At 39.9% G+C, this 17639-nt stretch overlaps 1 protein-coding gene across 1 annotated transcript in view; it reads right to left on the bottom strand.

Annotated features, from left to right (window-relative positions):
• Positions 1-1275: 1275 nt before the first annotated feature.
• SPATS2L (spermatogenesis associated serine rich 2 like) overlaps positions 1276-17639 on the bottom strand; it is a 79723-nt gene continuing 63359 nt past the window's right edge. The window contains exons 9-13 of the mRNA XM_082284637.1: positions 11807-11865; positions 8299-8408; positions 7661-7763; positions 4411-4631; positions 1276-2546 (exon numbers count right to left, since the gene is read on the bottom strand). Coding sequence (XP_082140763.1) covers positions 2160-2546; positions 4411-4631; positions 7661-7763; positions 8299-8408; positions 11807-11865 — 880 coding nt within the window. The 3' untranslated portion in view covers positions 1276-2159. The remainder of the gene's footprint in view (positions 2547-4410; positions 4632-7660; positions 7764-8298; positions 8409-11806; positions 11866-17639) is intronic.

Here is a 17639-nt window from a genome sequence, read left to right as displayed (position 1 = left end):
GAAGATGTTTTTGCATCACAAGAGAAGAGAGAAACGCCATCTCTCACCTGTTAGTCCTGCATCTGTCACATACTGAGCCTCCAGTACATCAAAGCTTGGCTGGTACTGAAGAGCACAGGGTGGTCCTGTTGTGCTGAGTTACAACTTATGTTACAGATTTTATTTATTTATCTGCAGAAGGCAGCTTGTGAGAAACTGACTTAAGGAATAAAGCAGCTTTCAATAATGCAATAATCAATAGTCAACTGTAGAAGCTATAAGGAAGGAATAAATGTTATTATAGGTAAGTTAGGTTTTCTTTTTTTAGAAAGGATTACGGGAAGAGACATTTCACAACTTATATATGGATAATATAAGAAATTCCTGTGAAATATCTGCATGAAATTTGTAATTACATCTCAGAGTGAGGTTACAGTCAAACTGTAAGGCAGCAGATAAATTTTGAGAAGCTACCTATCTGATGGGTATGCACAACAGAGATGCTGCACTTTCATTTTCATTTACTCCAAAATATTCAGCTTAAAAGTGATAGGTAATTAACTAGGATAATAGCAGTGCTTGCAATGCTAAGAAAGCCAGTGTCTACCTACACATTTATTTTTCTTTCACCACTCTTCCAGATGAAGATGAGTTACTTGCCTTTTAAAATCAGGTTTTACCAATATTCACACGTGGGACACTGTATATCAAGAGAAAAACAAAATTAAGGAATGCACCTCGCTCTTCCCTTGGAGATTATTTTTCAAGGGCCCCAGAGGAATACCAATCCTGTCAGTACTAAGGAAGTGTGCAGTCAATGAACAGGAATTAGGCAGAGGAAACCGGTAAAAAGCAACAGCGAACAATCACCTAGGCGTAAAAACTTCTAAAGCTGCTCAAGTGTCCTCCTGCTTTTACTGACCTGGATGAGGGGTCAGTCTTACTGACCTTTTACACCTTTCTGATTCTGACATTTGGGCCAATAGGTTACCTGATGGCAGCTCTGGATTCTGACACCTTACTATGTTAAACAGTAACTTACTTTAAAATGCGTTCATTGCTCTCATGGCAAGGTTGTTTTGTGCGCTGTGGCATTAGAATCAAGCTAGAAGCAAAAGCCTAGTCCCGTCCAAACTCAGCTGAAAGCCTCCCACTGATACCAGTTCAACTAAGCAAATACAATTTGGGTAAGAGCACAAGATTAGGCACTGCAAAGCAGCAAACACCAGAGTATTTTAGAAAGAAGATTTTAATTATTTGGAAGAAACAGGTTTTCTGAAATACAGACTCAGAACATAAAGACTAAGTAATTTATTACTCATAGCTCTTGTTATGGACAGATGGTTCCTACAGCAAAAATATAGAAAAATAATTTGAATTCAAGTCTAGAAGACCTGCAACTTTTCATATGCAAAAAATAAATCCAACTAGTCATAGAAAAGTGGCTGATAAGGATGGAGAACAGGGCTGTGCATCTGAATAGCCATTATATATACATTCCAAACTTAAATGAGCGTATTTCCTCAGCCTCATAAAAATAGTTTGTCCATGAAAAATACCAATATGTAATACATTTAATACAATTTATACTTGAATTTAAAGATCTCAGATTATGGAACAGTAAGCTAAAATCAAATGAACTGCTTTGTCAACTCTTCTTGTAGAGAACAATATTCTCTGCGTATACAGTGTGCATGCATGTACGTGTATACACGCACAAAAAAGAAGAGGTGTATAGAGATTTGCTGAAAAATTCTATAAGATTATTTGATTTCATTGCAGACCACAGCATACAAACTTCCTGGAATCCTTCTAATACAGGCTGTTCTATGAAATAATAATGTTGGCTGGTATAACCACGTATCTACAACAGGTTTTTGCTATTATGAATTTAATTATCAATTTATCTTTCCAATCTAGATTTCTTTTTTCTAAGAAATAAATGCTGCTTTGGTAAGATTCCGTATAGTCATGACAAAATAAACGTGAACATACTGGGGAAAGCCTTGGAAGTATGATTTAATTTTGATAATTAGCAAGTAATAAAGATACCAACAAGTTTTAAGCAGCAAAAGATTTAAAAGACTATGTTCTGACTTATTTTCTTCACCAACAAGCTTTTCGAGCAAGGAACTAAAATGAAGAGATTAAATTTCTCTGCCTGCCATCACTGTGACATTTTAAGCCACCAAAGTCACAGCTGGCACTGAAAGAACAGTGGCATCAGCAGAGACCTCCATTCTTGCAGGACATAAATTGCATTGTGACACCCTGCCTTGGAAAGGCCTGTGCTCTGCGGCGTCGGGCGTGTGATGCTTCCGTCGGGACTTCTCCGAATGCGTTGGATTCTCTGTGGTCCTTGCAGTTGTAGACTGCTCTTGATTTTTCATAGCTCCTTTGTTTTTAGATCGAAAGCTGTTATGCTGCTGTCTTCTGTGCTCAGACCTGGAACCACTCTTTGTATTTTGATCTGCCTCATTACTGGCACCTTGTGACTTATGAGATCCATTGAGCCGCATGTTTTGGTGCTGTGGGTTGAATCTTCGTCTCTGGCTAGAAGGCCCATTCTACCCAGAAAGAAATTGGATAACTGTTAGGTTGTCTGAATCCTTCCAACAGGCCAAGAAACACAGCAGTCAAAATTAACACTGTTACTAGGAGAGGGAAAACATGAAAAAGTTTTGATTGTTACCAGAGTCTCTTTATAATAACTAAAACCAGAACTGCAAATACCATACTACATCTGAGTAGCCTAGAGATGCAGATGGCAGGTTCATCACTGATGCCAAATTAAAATATGCCATGACTCAAGAGAGTACAGAAAAGGGCATGAAATTCTAGATATCTCAACAGCAGCTGTTGAGGAAAGGAATCTGCAGGTTCTGGTCAATAGAAGATAAATATGACTCAGCAGTGTCCTGGCAGCCAGGAGAGCCACCCATGTCCTGGGGGGGCATCAGGCACAGCATCGCCAGCCGGGCAAAGGAGGGGATTGTCCTGCTCTGCTCTGCACTCAGGCAGCCTCACCTTGAGTGCTGGGGGCAGTTTTGGGTGCCATGATATAGGAAAGACATTAAACTATTAGAGAGTGTCCAAAGGAGGGCTACAAGGACAGTGCAGGGCCTGGAAGGGAAGCTGTATGAGGAGCAGCTGAGGTTGCTTGGTCAGTTCAGCCTGGAGAAGAGGACACTGAGGGGAGACCTCACTGCAGTTACAACTTTCTTGTGAGGGGAAGAGGAGGGGCAGGCACTGTAATGACCAGTGACAGGACCCGAGGAGATGACCTGAAGCTGTGTTGGGAGATTCAGGCTGGGTATCAGGAAGTTCTTTACCCAGAGGGTGGCTGGGCACTGGAACAGGCTCCCCAGGGATGTGGTCACAGCATCAACCCTGACAGAGGTCAAGAAGTGTTTGGACAATGCTCTTAGGCACATGGTGTGACTCCTGGGGATGGTGCTGTGCAGGGCCAGGAGCAGGACTCAACGCTCTTTCTGTATCCCTTTTGACTCAGGATACCTCTCTGTGATTCTCTGAGCAGTTAAGAAGTCCTGAAGAACTTGATACTGACTGATTTTTTTCCCAAATCATGTATATTGCTTTCCTAGTAAAGCGTTGTGCAAGTCCTACAGTATGACTGCAGGAAGAACAGATGTTCATATGTAAATGAAAGTCAAGTGAAGAATCCTCATTGTGGAAGACATGTCCATTGTGATATTTTGCTCAGAGGATGCTTTGATTCTCAGTGGGAAGTGACTGAATTACTTTTACTTGCATGCCTGACAGGATAGCTGATTCCATACATGCACTGGTATTATACACTGCTCTTATATTTCCCTTCAGGCATCTACTTGAGCCTAAGGTCCCCACTGGTACAAAATTCAGACCAACTTTAGTGGCAACTTTACCTAAGAACAATTGTACAGGGACATTCTACGGTGCTATTACAACAAAATATCATTCATATATGTATCATACATATATAATATAATGCTACTAATATAGCACATAGCATATAACCTGTATTAGAGAGCTTCTGAAATAATGTGCTTTTAAACCTGGCAGGATTCTACTTTCAAAGTGTATCTAATAATTGTGCTTCAACAGCACATCAACTGACCATTTGACAAGGACGAAATGTTTTTCCACCATAGCAATTAGATATAATGGAGGGTATTTCTTTTTCACTCTATTACTGCCACTAGTCACTTTTAAACTGACAGCTGTCTTTACTCATATGCTGTTTCTACTTTGTATGTTCAGCTGACTTGAAAATGAAGCTGGAAAGTATATGCTTACATATCCTCAAAAAGAATTAATTAAATAGAGACCGCAAACCAGTATTTGATTTCATATTAACAACTTTCAATGCTACATATTATTCTGAAAGTTTTGAAGTAATTTAGTTTAGTTCACAACTGATTGACATCTTACCTGCTTATTTGTTGGGACTCCTTGAGAAGAAGATTCTGTAGAATTGGAAGAAGGATGACTTTGTACTTTACTGCTGGCTGTTTTATTATCAGAGTTCTTGGCATTACTAGAGGACTTTCGGGTGTGCGCATTTTGCTTGCCAGTTGTTGCATGCGAGGTCATTGAAGACAGCACTAAACTACATGGTGTTCTTGAGGAGTAGTTGTTCTTTGGGTGAGAAACTATAAAAAAAGGATTATGTTATCAGTTAAATGATCAACATCTGAACAACAGGGCTGTATTCTTACCCTGCTTACAGTTAATTTTGGAAGCATTGTTTCAGTCTCACTTTAAATAATGAAGTCAGCTAACTTAAGCTAACTGTTGAAGTTAGCGTGGTGGGAGTCAGCCCATAGTGTTCCACACCTGTGAATCTGCCTCACTGTGAAGCACTTCTGGAGATAAAAGAGCCAATGTGGTGGTGCTACATTAAAACTGGAAGGAGTCTGGCAAAAGGCCAGGATTTTGGCATCCAAGAGAACTTCACTTATTCCTCTCGAAAGGAAATGGGTAAAAAAGATTCTTCCATATCATGGATATCTATAAAAACTGGAACTGAATGCATTGCACTAATCCACTTCATGCAGACCACAGCAGTGAGATTGCTCCTCACAATCAGGAACCACTACTGCCCATCTCAGCATATTCCTGCTCTCTACTTCTCAGTATTTTGAGATCATCTAATTTACTAAGCACTGTCATATCTGGGTATGAAATGCACCCAAAAAAATCCTTGATTCCTCTCTGCATTTCTTCAAGCTGCCTTTGTGAAATGGCCCCCAAGCAGTCTTGAAGAAGATTCTGAGGCTAATGAAGTTCTTGATCTTAATTTGCTGTCCTGATTATGGAATTTTTCTGTTTCCTTCTGGTACAGATGACAAATCTGAGGTTCACTCCAGAGAGACACCTGTTGTTTTTATCTATTTTTTCACTTCTAGTACAGAGAAAGAAGATGAGGAATCATTTTAGTAACTAAGCATCATCTGTTAGCTTTTCTGAGGATCTTATTCACTTATGCCAACATCAGCTACTTCTCCCACTAGGTGTCCTCTTCAGAAAAACAATGCAATGACCTGCACAATGAACTGAATTTTCCCTTCTGAGTTCAGTGAGGACAACCATCCCTGAATTCTATTAATTCTCTCTTGCCTAAAACACACTGCTGCACATGGAAGACCATTTAAAAACCCAGATGCTTGTCATAAAAATGTATTTTTAATAGAAAAAGGTGTACAAGAAAAGGATACAACCCTCTGCTGGGCATTCATATGTCAATCCAATTATTTTTGTTTCTTCCTGTCCTTAATTTTGAGTACATGCTGTCTATGCTCTTCTCATGCTAGAACATTTCTTCCTTTGCACAAGCTCTGTGGGTTTGGTTATTGCATTTGTTAAAGCCCTTAACAGTGGCTGTTTGTAGCTATAGGCCTTGTATAATCTCTGCTTGAGGGGTATTTGCAGCTCCCAGCAGGGTAGGGGTCTCATTGAGATGATGCTAAGAGGAACATCTTTTGCACTGAAAAGCTCTTGTCAAAGACACCCATCATCATGAGTTGCTCATCGAAGGTCACTGAGGGCAGGTATGAGCAAAGTTCTGCAGACAGTCAGTGCACGATCAGTCATTTCTAGGATGACACTGCTCCCCTGCTAATAGCTGCTCTTCTGACTTCATTGACCTGATTTGAACAGGCCTGCATCAAACTATGCTTATGTAATGCTTTACTGAAATGAGGTATAAATAATTAACTTGCAGAATTAACTGCAGCTGGAAGTTATTTAGGAAAGTAGTTCATTGAGTTTAAAAAAAATAGTCTATGGTTGTATCAATAGCAGCTGTGGTACTATTAGTCAGGATAATAATCTTTATGGCATTTTCAATCTCTTATGCCTCAGGGTATTAGATAGGGTCTATGAGGTGACTGTAAACAATTAGGTGCATTACTGGGAAGTTTACGTCTTCCTCTGAAACATCCTGGGTTGGTTTCATTGAGAGACAGGATATGGGGTTAGATGGATCTTCAAAGTGTTCTGCAAAAGCAGTTCTTATGGTCTAATGAGTTAAACTGGTTATGCCTCCAAGCAGTCAGTTCTTTAGCTATGCAGTCAGAACCTTGTATTGGCAGACTGTGTAGCATTTTCTCTGTTTTGTATTTTAAGGAACTACTTGAAAACATTTATTATTTTCCTTCCACCAAGATGCACTAGTTAAGTATTGTTTTACCAGTTTTCTCCTGACTGGAATACCATAGGACAGAGTAACATTCTGGGCAAAGCCTTATATTATTTACTTTTTTTAGGGGAAAAAAGCATGACAAAGAGGAAAAATAGGCTCTTATTTTGCAACTGGGACATGACACTTTTAGCAAAAAAATGCAAAACTGAATTTCCAAGCAGAAGGGCAGATGATTTGGAAACAGGAGCCTGGAGAAAAAGAGGCTGAGGGGAGACCTTATTGCTCTCTACAAGTACCTAATAGGAGGTTGTAGCAAGGTGGGACCAGTCCCTTCTCTCAGGTTACAAGGAACAGGATGAGAGGAAATAAGTCTCTTGTATCACCAAGGGAGGTGTAGGTTGGATATTAGGAAAAATTTTGTTACAGCAAGGGTTGTCAAGGATTGGAACAGGCTGCCCAGGGAAGTGTTCAAAAAACACGTGGATATAGCACTTGAGGGCATGGTTTAACTGTGAACATGGTGGTTGACAGTTGGACTTAGTGAACACAGAAGTCTTTTCCTACCTTAATGATTCTATGATTTAGGACTCCATATGGCTCCTGAAAAACCCAGTGAATACTGTTATAAAGCTGGGGAGTTACTTCTTAGCAGGAGAGATCTGAATTGGTCTCATTACATTATGCTCACACAGAGAAGCTTCCAATTTACTATTTATTTATAAATTACTGAATTTGTGTATTCCCTAGAGTTGGAGATCCTGTTTAGATTGAAAACTCCAACTGATCTGAGTAATACATGGAAATTGCTGACAAAGACGGTACTGTGCACCTGCATATGGACTGTGCAGCCCAGGCACAGTGAGTCTAACATGTTGCATACTGTAAAGTTGACTTGTGTGTGTTCAGCAGTCCTGCTGCAGCCAGAGACACCACTCATACTGGGCTTGCTACACACACACACTCTGGCAGCACACGTGCTGTCAGCTCTGCTGAACAGGTATGTTCTGAGAAACTCTGAGAGGAATCATCAGCACTTACTTTCTCCACAGAGCTGAATCTGGGTCTTCAGCTGCTCTGTATCACAGGAAAATCGGGCAGACCTGCCCAGCTCTTCATCATATTTCCGTTCACTCACAAAGTGCTGCAAAAATAGACATGATAACAGTAATTTACATTCTGAACAAAAGACTGTATGGATGGTAAAAGAACCAATCAATACTTAAGCTCACTTTAAGGCTCAACAAATTCTTGACCCTGCCCTGTAAACAAGATCTCTGTGCAGAACCAAGTATTATCTCATCTGTACAAAATTACGTCTCACAGCCCAGTGATGGGTGGATCACTCCCACACTTGGGAAGTGGGTCATTTCAGCAGAGAATATGTGTTTGATCACTGAACCTGAAGCTATCAGGTTTACTTGCCAAGTCTAAATGATACACAGACAGCAAAACTCCCCACTGCTACACTGAAGAGGGGATAGCTTACACTTCTCCTATAGCATCTGTACACCGCTCAGAGGTGCTACAGTACTTTAAGAAGCTACACTTTCCCTATGGAAAGCTATTTACCCCTCGGCCCACGGCAGGAATGAACAGCCTGGGCATGTTAATGTGACAACTCTTCCCAGACATTTCTGCAAACAGCTAAAATACCCAAGCAGAAGTGAATGCCTGACCTTAATTTCAGCCCTAAGTTCAGACAGTTGTGCTTCAGCCATCTGACTGGCTAGGTCTGCCAGTCTCTTCAGCTCCTCAGCTTTCTTCTGCCGAGCAGTCAGGATTTCCACTGCCAAATACCAATAGTCAGCCATTAATGCTAGGAAGGTAAATTGCTTTGTAATTTATTAGTCTTTGGGCATTAACATGGTACATCACATGCGAGACAAACATGGACCACTGACTTCAACTGGACTTCCAATATGCTACTTGCACAGATTAAGTTGATCAGCTTATTTCACTGAACTGCCTGATTTTGAAAAAGATCTGAAAATGGGATAGCTGTCAGAAAATCAAAGTTAAACCAATCCTCCAACATTCAGACAAACAGGGGCAAAGACATGTTGCTTTGAGTTTTCTGGTGCTTTATTCTGAATCGCAAATACAAGGGAGCCTTCCACTGAGACATGGAAAGAAGCATTACATTGAGTCACCAGCCTGTTTCTGAAGACATGCTGTATTTGATTTACCTAGGGGAATTTCAATTCCTCTGAAAAAACCCCTGTTCATATACATCACCATTTTGCTTTCACATACGGAATATACACATTTGCCATTTCAACAGCAAAGCAGCTTTGAAGGCCAATAGTCTTTATTAAAAATAATACTAAATATTCATTACTGCCTGTCTTGTATATTCTATGTAAGGAAGGGGTGAGTAGTTATAGTCTTATAGGGAAAGATTAATCATAAACCACGAGGCAATGATCTACTTATACACAAGATAATACGACATTGTAATTTTGGTGGAAAACAAAATATACACCAACTATTACCTACATGGTGACTCAGTGTAAAAGCAACAACTGATTAACTATCTGATGGGATCAGTACTTAATGGCAGAGAGGAAACAACATCTAAACGCAAAATAGTAACAGTCATAGTCTTTTGTCTTGAACTTACACATACAGTCAGGGGGAGTGGTACCTAATGTAAACTACCCTAAGGACACACTCCATTACAGCTGTGGAGACCTTGGCTTCTTTGCCTGCTTTTTGCCACAAATTTCCACGGCACAGTTGAGAAGTCACGTAACCAGCTTATACTTTTTAACGCTATTTTTAAAGGTGAGAACTAATGATATTTCACAGACAGTTTGCTTCTTAACCCATTATCATTTATTTAATCAGGTAACACCTTCTTTTGAAAGTATCATAGAATCATAAATAGTTTGGGCTGGAAGGGAACTTTAAAGGTCTCGAGTCCAACCCCCCTGCAATGAGCAGGGACATCTTCAATAGATGGGGTTGCTCAGAGCCTGACCTTGAATGCTGCGAGGGATCTCCCCTCCTCTGGGAAACCTGTTGCCATGTTTCACTGAGTGCAGCATGGTCCAGCAGGCACAGGGAGACACAGCTGCACCTGTACAGCTGTGTGGGAGCAAACAAACTGTGTGACTGTAGAGGAGCGCATGTCACACAGGGCAGGGAAGGCAGAGGTGGCTACAGTTCCTTTAGGGTAAATCTGTGCCTACATCATTACTTATGTTAAGAACAGCTGCTATCTCTCCAGCTGATCTTTTAATTTCATTTTTTGTAGAATATGATCTACGAGAGTGAGAAAATTTTATCAGATTAATTGAACAGTTTACCAGATGCTTACCTTGTCCAATAGTTCTGCTTTACTGCTTATTCTAGGTAATGCTAATACTGTTCCTCCCCAAGATGAACATCCTCTTTGCTGAAGTGACTGCCTAGACCATATGATCTCATACTGGCATTTATTTCCACGAGATGCCAGCCAAAACCCATGTTTTAAAAAAACCCTGAAATTATCATATTTGGAATTTTTCCTAGTGTTGACAGTAAGAATAAGATTACCCACTGTAAAACAGTCCTCGAGTGCAGCAAAAAGATATGAAAATAAATAATATTCTAAATCTCAGTTAGCATGTTAGATTCCTGTAACAACTTGCTGCCTGTTTCTGAAGGCACTGTACAGCCTACAGCAACCTTGAGAGACAGCAGAAACCACGCTGTTGGAGACAGGTACTGGGGCCATCCACTGTCATGCGTGGGGCTGGCAGGAAAACAGGGAAACAGAGCATGCCATGTGCAAATGGAGCACTTTGCACGCCAGTAGGTAGGAATTTGGTTTACTTTCTACAAAAATTCCTGTAACTGGCCAAGATTAATGAAGGGACCCTATAATACCATCAGCCCTGGGCAGTGGATTTCCAAAATGTGGTTTTGTTTATGCAGTTAGGGCTTAAACCTGTGTCTGCTGATCAGTGGGAATTCTACCACTGGTTTTCCTGGGAATGAGTGCATGCTCTGTAGCTGATTATGGCTACCTGGTGTCTGCAGGTAACCAAAAAACTGCTGATACATATCCCTCCACAGCTCCTTCCCAGAATAACACAGAGCTTCCAATCCACATCTATTTCATGTTATTCCTAGAAATTTAACAAATAAAATTCAAAACACAAACTAATGCAAATCTTTGCTGTCATAACTCATACCTTCTAGTTTCCAAACATACAACTGCAAGAGACTTGGGCAGCAACAGAGAATTTAGACCATTTTTTAAAAAAAAAATTCCATTAGTATACCTTTGTAAACTAAGTGAGTTCTAAATGCAAATGAAGCATTCAAGAATGTTACATATATTTGTGACCCTGCTTGGAAGGACCTTAAATTCAGGAATCAATAAAAGGATTATATACATTCCTAGAAATGATATTTTCATCTGCCAGGAAAAGTATCATTCTAACAATGCTTTGGTTAGTGTTCAATTTCTTGCTTAGCATTCTCTACTGAAACACGTTCCCCTGTATTTACTGGGGGCAAATACAAATACTGTATCTTGGATGAAGTGTAAGACAGGTATTGTGGTATCCTAATACATGGCTCATCTTGCTTCCCCCCCCCCATCAGAATATACATACATGAAAATGCAAAAACCAGAGACAACATGAAAGCCTAGAATCAGATCAGCTCCCATAGATTATTAAGAAAACAGACTGCAGTAAACATCTGTTTTTAGATTTTTTTTTAATTGTTCTAATTCATAAGCTTGATCATTCTCCCTTAAAGCTATGCAAGGCAACACAATAACCTACTCCCCTACTCCGTAATTCCAGTATTCTAACTTAGGTAGGTAATATAAGCAAGCAAACAGTGATTGATAAATGGAAACAAAGTAATTGAATAACCACAGAAATGGGGGGGGGGGGAAAAAAAAAGAGTGGTCAAAAATCTCTGATAGGTAAGCAGAAGGAGTAAGTAATTTAAATCTAACTCCATATCACCTTTTGGTTTACCTTAATTTCATAATAGTGAAATTTTGATGTAAAATCCTCACAGAAACTACCCTGGAACATCAAAGCCTTATCTGACTGTATACATATAGAGTGAAAGATGATGGAATGCTGCTAATCAAATTTATGGATTGTGTAATTTTCTGCCAAACAAAACAACTGTTTCCACAGTATTCCAGAATTTCCCTGCATATTTTTTTTTACTTACTGGCTTCTTCTTTAACTTTATCAATTTCTGCCATTAATGACACTTCTTTGTCTACGATGCTAAAAAAGGAAAAAAAGAAAGAAAAAAATAATAATTTAATTCATGCTAGAACTACAACAAAATCGAAAGCTGTAACTACACGCAGACTTCAGACATTAATTATGGGCTGTTTTGAAATGAGTAAGACTTAAAAAATTGAAGCTGAAGAAACACCTAGGCAAGCCAGTTACAAAAAATTAGTGATAATGAATGTGTGCTGCTTTACACAAACACCTCACTGGCCTTCCCATGTATCTGCACAGATGTGGAAGTCAGTCTGATTCAGCACAGCAATCCTCAAATGACTCAACAGCCTGTTTCCTAATTAAGCCAGATAAACCATTGCTGCTACCCAGATTAATACAGTTTAGGTCTCAGCACAAAACTAAGAATGCAACAAAATTAAAGATGTGTGAAATGTGGTCCTTCTCTTCCTTAGAGATATTTTTGCAAAACATGTCAGGGTAAACAAGAAAATGGTTTGTGATGTAAATAAACATTAAAGTATCTCTATAAAAGAAGTCAGTTTCCTTGCCCCCTATTCCCTCCAAGACTGGGAAGTCAAGTTGTTCCACTTTTACTTGGCCTTCCTAAAGGAGTCATGTGCCTCTCCTTCACAAACGTTTGGTGTCTGATCCCTGATAATGCTTATAAGCTGTCAAAGTGCAACTGTCTGAGAGCAGACACCTCATGTGGTAAATTGGTCACATTATGAACACAGTAACATTGTCCAGTGGAGTAGCATCTCTGCAGAAGGCTCTCCAGGGGACAGTGCTCTGGTGTGTCACTCTGTTTTCGCCTCAGTAGATTATTCTTAAAGTTAAATTCACATTTAATAAACACCACTAATATTAATGTTTGTGTTTGCATAAGCGAGTAAATTCAAGCAGCTGGGGGAGAAATTGCAGAAAGTATGTCAAACACCAGGAGTACATCTAGGCACACACTCAGGGGAAGAGTGGAGCTCTCAACCCTTTTAGTAAAATCAACCTTAAACATTAGCTTTTGTACCCAGTGAAGACCCTGAGTTACATGTGAACAGGCTTCTACTGAAGGAAGACATTATAGAAAACTTAAACCCAAAACATTTGTCTAGAACATCCTTAGCAAGAAAAGAAGATCATGCAGAGTTCAGTGGGCAGTAAAGAGAGATGGAAGACTTTAAGAGAGAAGAACTGACAGGTCCTTAACTACAACAGGGAAAGATTGGTGAGCAGGCAGTGTGGGGAACACACAGCAAACACACAGCTGACAACCAAGCATTTACCAGCTAGAGCATGTTCAAGTGCCATTTATTGAAATCTTCCAACCAACCTCATACAGGAGGGTTGCAACAGAAGCTTTGCAGTCTTCTGCCCTTGGGTTTTCCCAGCCTCCCATGCCCCCTGTAGAGGAGGAGACCCTTACACTGCCTCCCAGTAGTCAACAAGAGGGACAGAAGCTGGTTGGCTGATGGCAAAGGTTGCAGTAAGACAACACAACTGCAGTGTAACACATTTTTTTGTTTCATACATAGAAACAAGACTAAAATTACTGTTTTGGCCTGCCAGATCAATTTAGCGTGACGTATACACCAGAGGAAATAAAACAGCAGGGTGTTTTCACGGTAGAGCAAATCAGTTAAGAGGGAGGCTCTGACAATGGAAGGACATGCTTGTTCCAGTTGGCACTCAGTATTCTCCAGCATAAGCATTAAGCTTAAACTCCAAATAAGCAGGTGATGATTTCAGCTTGCTAATCTAAATAGTCATAGCTTCTCAGGATTAATCTACTTTCAAATAGCTTTTGTAACTACATGGTTTAAATAAACTTCCTTGATTTTCACAACAGGTGGCTGAAACGAGTCTTGTAAGTTCTTACCTATTTCTACCCTCTACAAAGAGAATCAAATCATCTCTACTATTTTCTCTTAAATTAAAAAAACTGCAGATTTTTGTCTTTTCTGCCTCTGTTATCAAAGTGTCTCCCTAGTGCACTACACAGGTTATAGAAACATGAACTTTTGTCTGGAAAACATATTCAAGCAACAAGGTCACAACAGCAGAGCTCATGAGAAGAGTGTTTTAGTGCAGTTCATTCCAGGACCATCCTCTCTCCAGTCTAACAACAGATCCTTACTAAACCAGTTGGCCCCTAACATTTTATTTTGATGCCAAATAGAACCACTTTTAATACCAGAATGAAAGCAAGGCCATAGCAGTCCCATATTTATCATATTTTATAGTCAAATCTTAAGTGTTACTAGACAGTTTTCCATTCCTAATGTTTCATTTTGGTCTCTGACAAATATTTCAGGAAAGTGTTTGGATGTTGTGATGTTGTAGCAGTAGAGGACAGGACCGATAAATTTAAAGAACAACCACCTGAGTACCTCCCTTCTAGCTAGCTACAAACTAACATTGGAAAAATTAAAGAATAACACAAGAGAAAAACAGTTTGGTGCCTTTGCCCATGTCAGACTAGTTAATATGATAAACTAAGTTTCTTTAAGGTACAGACCTTCATGAGGATTCCCCTCCCTGAAGACAATACAGCTGTACTAATTTATATCAGCAGAGGACAAGCACTCTTGGCTAAAAAGAGGGAACATACTAATTTTCATCTGGAAGCGTACAACTGCATTTCTCAGCTTGGAAACCATAAATGGCCATGTGTCATATATGGGAAAAGTTAATGTTTCTTTAGAAATGTCCTAGGCCAACCAGCACCAGCAAATGCAAAATAAGAGCAACACTTCCTCCAACAAGAATTTATCAGCATTATAAACAGATGAAAACAACAGACAGAAAACTGGGAAAAAAAATCTGGCCTGAGGGGATAAAAAAAAGACAGCTACAAAGAGAAATCGCAATGCTAACATATAGAAGGAGAAAGGAAAAGAACAGTGTGGAAAACCAGTGGATCAAATCTTGTCTCTCATTCCTGCTAGGATCCCACTGTTTTCACATAAAGGTCCCACAGTCACTTACACTGAACAGCTCCTTAACTTAGGAGTTCAACCATTTTTAATATGTATTTTCTGGAAAAATGCCCTACTCAGCCTTAATACAGTGATCGTGATTAGACCACAGCAAAAATGTTATTGAGAACTGCTCAGAGCTCAGCTCAGCAATACCTCCTGGGAAAGCATTTTCTTTTAATGCTTCTTAGTGTCCATTTGACACTAAAATGTTTTATCAAGCTGGTACACTCCAGTGCACAGCCTGTAGCCATTGGTGTGCTGTGGAGAACTGGATACTGAGTGCTACAGGAACTTTCTGCACACTCAGGTATAACCAGATTTGAGCTCTAGCAGAGGAAGGAACAGAATGCATTTCAGATCTAAAGACACCCGAGGGAAAACATTCTGCTAATTCCTTCCTCTCTAGTTACGTTCTCTTGGGTTTTCTATAGATGTTTGGAACTGGGTTTAAAATCATGGACATACTACTTTAGCTGATGTTCTGGAGAGTTCATAATCTTGTCAATTTTTTCTGATTACTCTGAGCACTAAAAATCTCCTTACCTTGCGTATCAGTATCAACACCTGAATATATTCCCACATACCATTTGAGACTCTGGCGACAAACACACAACTCAGAACCACTTCTTTCTTTGAATGTACCTGAATCCATGCCCTAATCATCAGTCCACAGGTTCCCCTGCTGTAGTAGACCAAGCACTGGGACTCAATTCCCTCCTCCACTGACCAGACTCAAGATAGCTCTGAATCAACTGAGTCTTATCTCCATGACTGATGATACAGAAAAAAACAGAGTAACATTATTATCCCTTTCTTTTCTGTCTCCCTTCACCACACCAGGCTCCTGAAAGGACTGATTCTTCCTTTCCTTACCCCTCACGTTTTCAGGATCATGACCTAGGTACCAAACTTAAGCTATCAGCATCATATCACTGTTCACCACAGGTATCTGCAGTTTGGAGCACAGGATTTAGCACTCTTTGAGCTTAATATCCAGGTGAAATTTTGAAGCAAGGCTCAGGAAGGAGACAATTTTGTTGAGGGGACATGGCAAAGCAGAGGCTTAACATGGAGGGCATGCAAATGAGACACAGCCAATGCTTGTGCTGTAGAGATATGAAACGCAGCAGGAGAGACAGCAGCTCTCTAGGAATCATTTTGCTGAAGTGATTTTGAGGGCAAAAACTTAAGTGCCCTGTTCCTGGTCAAATGAACAGTACTCATGCCTGGCCTTACACAGGCTGGCAGGATTCACACTAGTGTACAATGGCAAAAGAGCTGCAAATGCCAAACTACAATGAGCTGCTGGCACAGCAATGATAGGGGCAAATTATGCTGACAGCTGCCTCATTTCACAGTTTCATGCTCAGAACAAATTCAGAATTTGTTCTGACATTAGTGGAAACAAATTAATCTTCCTCTAGTTTACTGCATGAAATTTAGTATTTGCACAGTGAAAAAGAAAAGATATTTTCAGTCAGCTGCAATACCTCCAAATCCCACTAAAATGATTAAAGTTATTAGTGCCTCTTGAGAAAAGCTGCTTCAGGTTGCCAGGCTGGCTGATTTATAGCTTTACTGATGAGAATCACAAGGGTTCCAGATGACCAGAATCTTCTCTTTCCTTCTGCCTCTTCTAGGCATTATGACAAACCAACCTATTGTGCCTGAAGAGATGGGGAAATAAAAAGACCAAGCTGACATGGAGGCAAACATGCTGACACAGCTCACAAAGGTAAGCCCCAGCTGCATGGCACAGAGGTTACTGTTAAGTGTAATTCGAATGAGTCCTTTCATAACCCTGTTAAACCCCTCAAAATGCCAATTTTCTCCTTGGAGCATTTAATAATCTTTACTCTCCCCTGAACCAGCTTTGTGCACAGTTTGAGAATGACTGTTGTTCTGGAGACTGAGGAAGACAGCGTCAGCTGTGGCATCATGAATAACTGCAGCAGGGCTCTTCATCCAGAAGAAGAAGAGCTATTTTTTCATGGGCATCCTCTGGGGGCTGGTTCAGCTGGAGAGCTGCTGAACACTGAGGTACAATTTGAGCCCTTTTTTCATGAGGAAGGGAGTTTGAGTAGTTAGACACTATTGGAGTCTGACAGCTTAGGCATCAACAAAAACACAAGATACTCCAGTGATATTGCTCTGTCAACACTTTGGAACAGACCCCAGTAGCTCCCTGAAGTTGTGCTGATTGACAAGCTGCTGACAAGCTCAAGCAAGTTTGAGGGATGTTAGTACTGTTACTGTCTCTGCTACATTTGAGCTGATGTTACACGCAAATTCATGAGATGGTCCTGATAAGCTCTGCATTGGTCTTTAACTATTATGTTCTTTTTCTTGCACATACTTCCCTTCTAGCATAAACATATTAGACCCATAAGCAGTGTGAAAAGACAACTGATAAGAACCTCTAATCTAACTGTGTATTTCACAAAAGAATCCTGCACCTCAATCCAAAAACTAGAACTGTCCCTGTCAAACTTTTGGCATAAGGAGATAGAATGATGTGATGAGAATGTAAATACAAAGCCCAATCACCTGTACTAGGTGATTACAAGTGTTAAAGGATTACTGCCTAGCCAAGCTATTTTGTAATTGGAGAAATGATACTTCAAGTTTCCTTTATATTAATAGGAAATATATATATTGTAGAAAATATCTTGTAGGAAAAGCTGTTACACTACATATTTTGCAATGTTTCAGTAGATGATATTCTTCCAGTATTAGCTCAGCATTATTTAAATGTTCACAATGCTTGAAAGTTATTTGATCCCCATATTAGCATATGCACGATGTTTACACAGCAAACCAGATTACATGAAT

This window comes from Coloeus monedula, assembly GCF_965178545.1.
Source record: "Coloeus monedula genome assembly, chromosome: 7".
NCBI lineage: Eukaryota > Metazoa > Chordata > Aves > Passeriformes > Corvidae > Coloeus > Coloeus monedula.
This window is presented reverse-complemented; position numbering and strand designations above follow the sequence as displayed.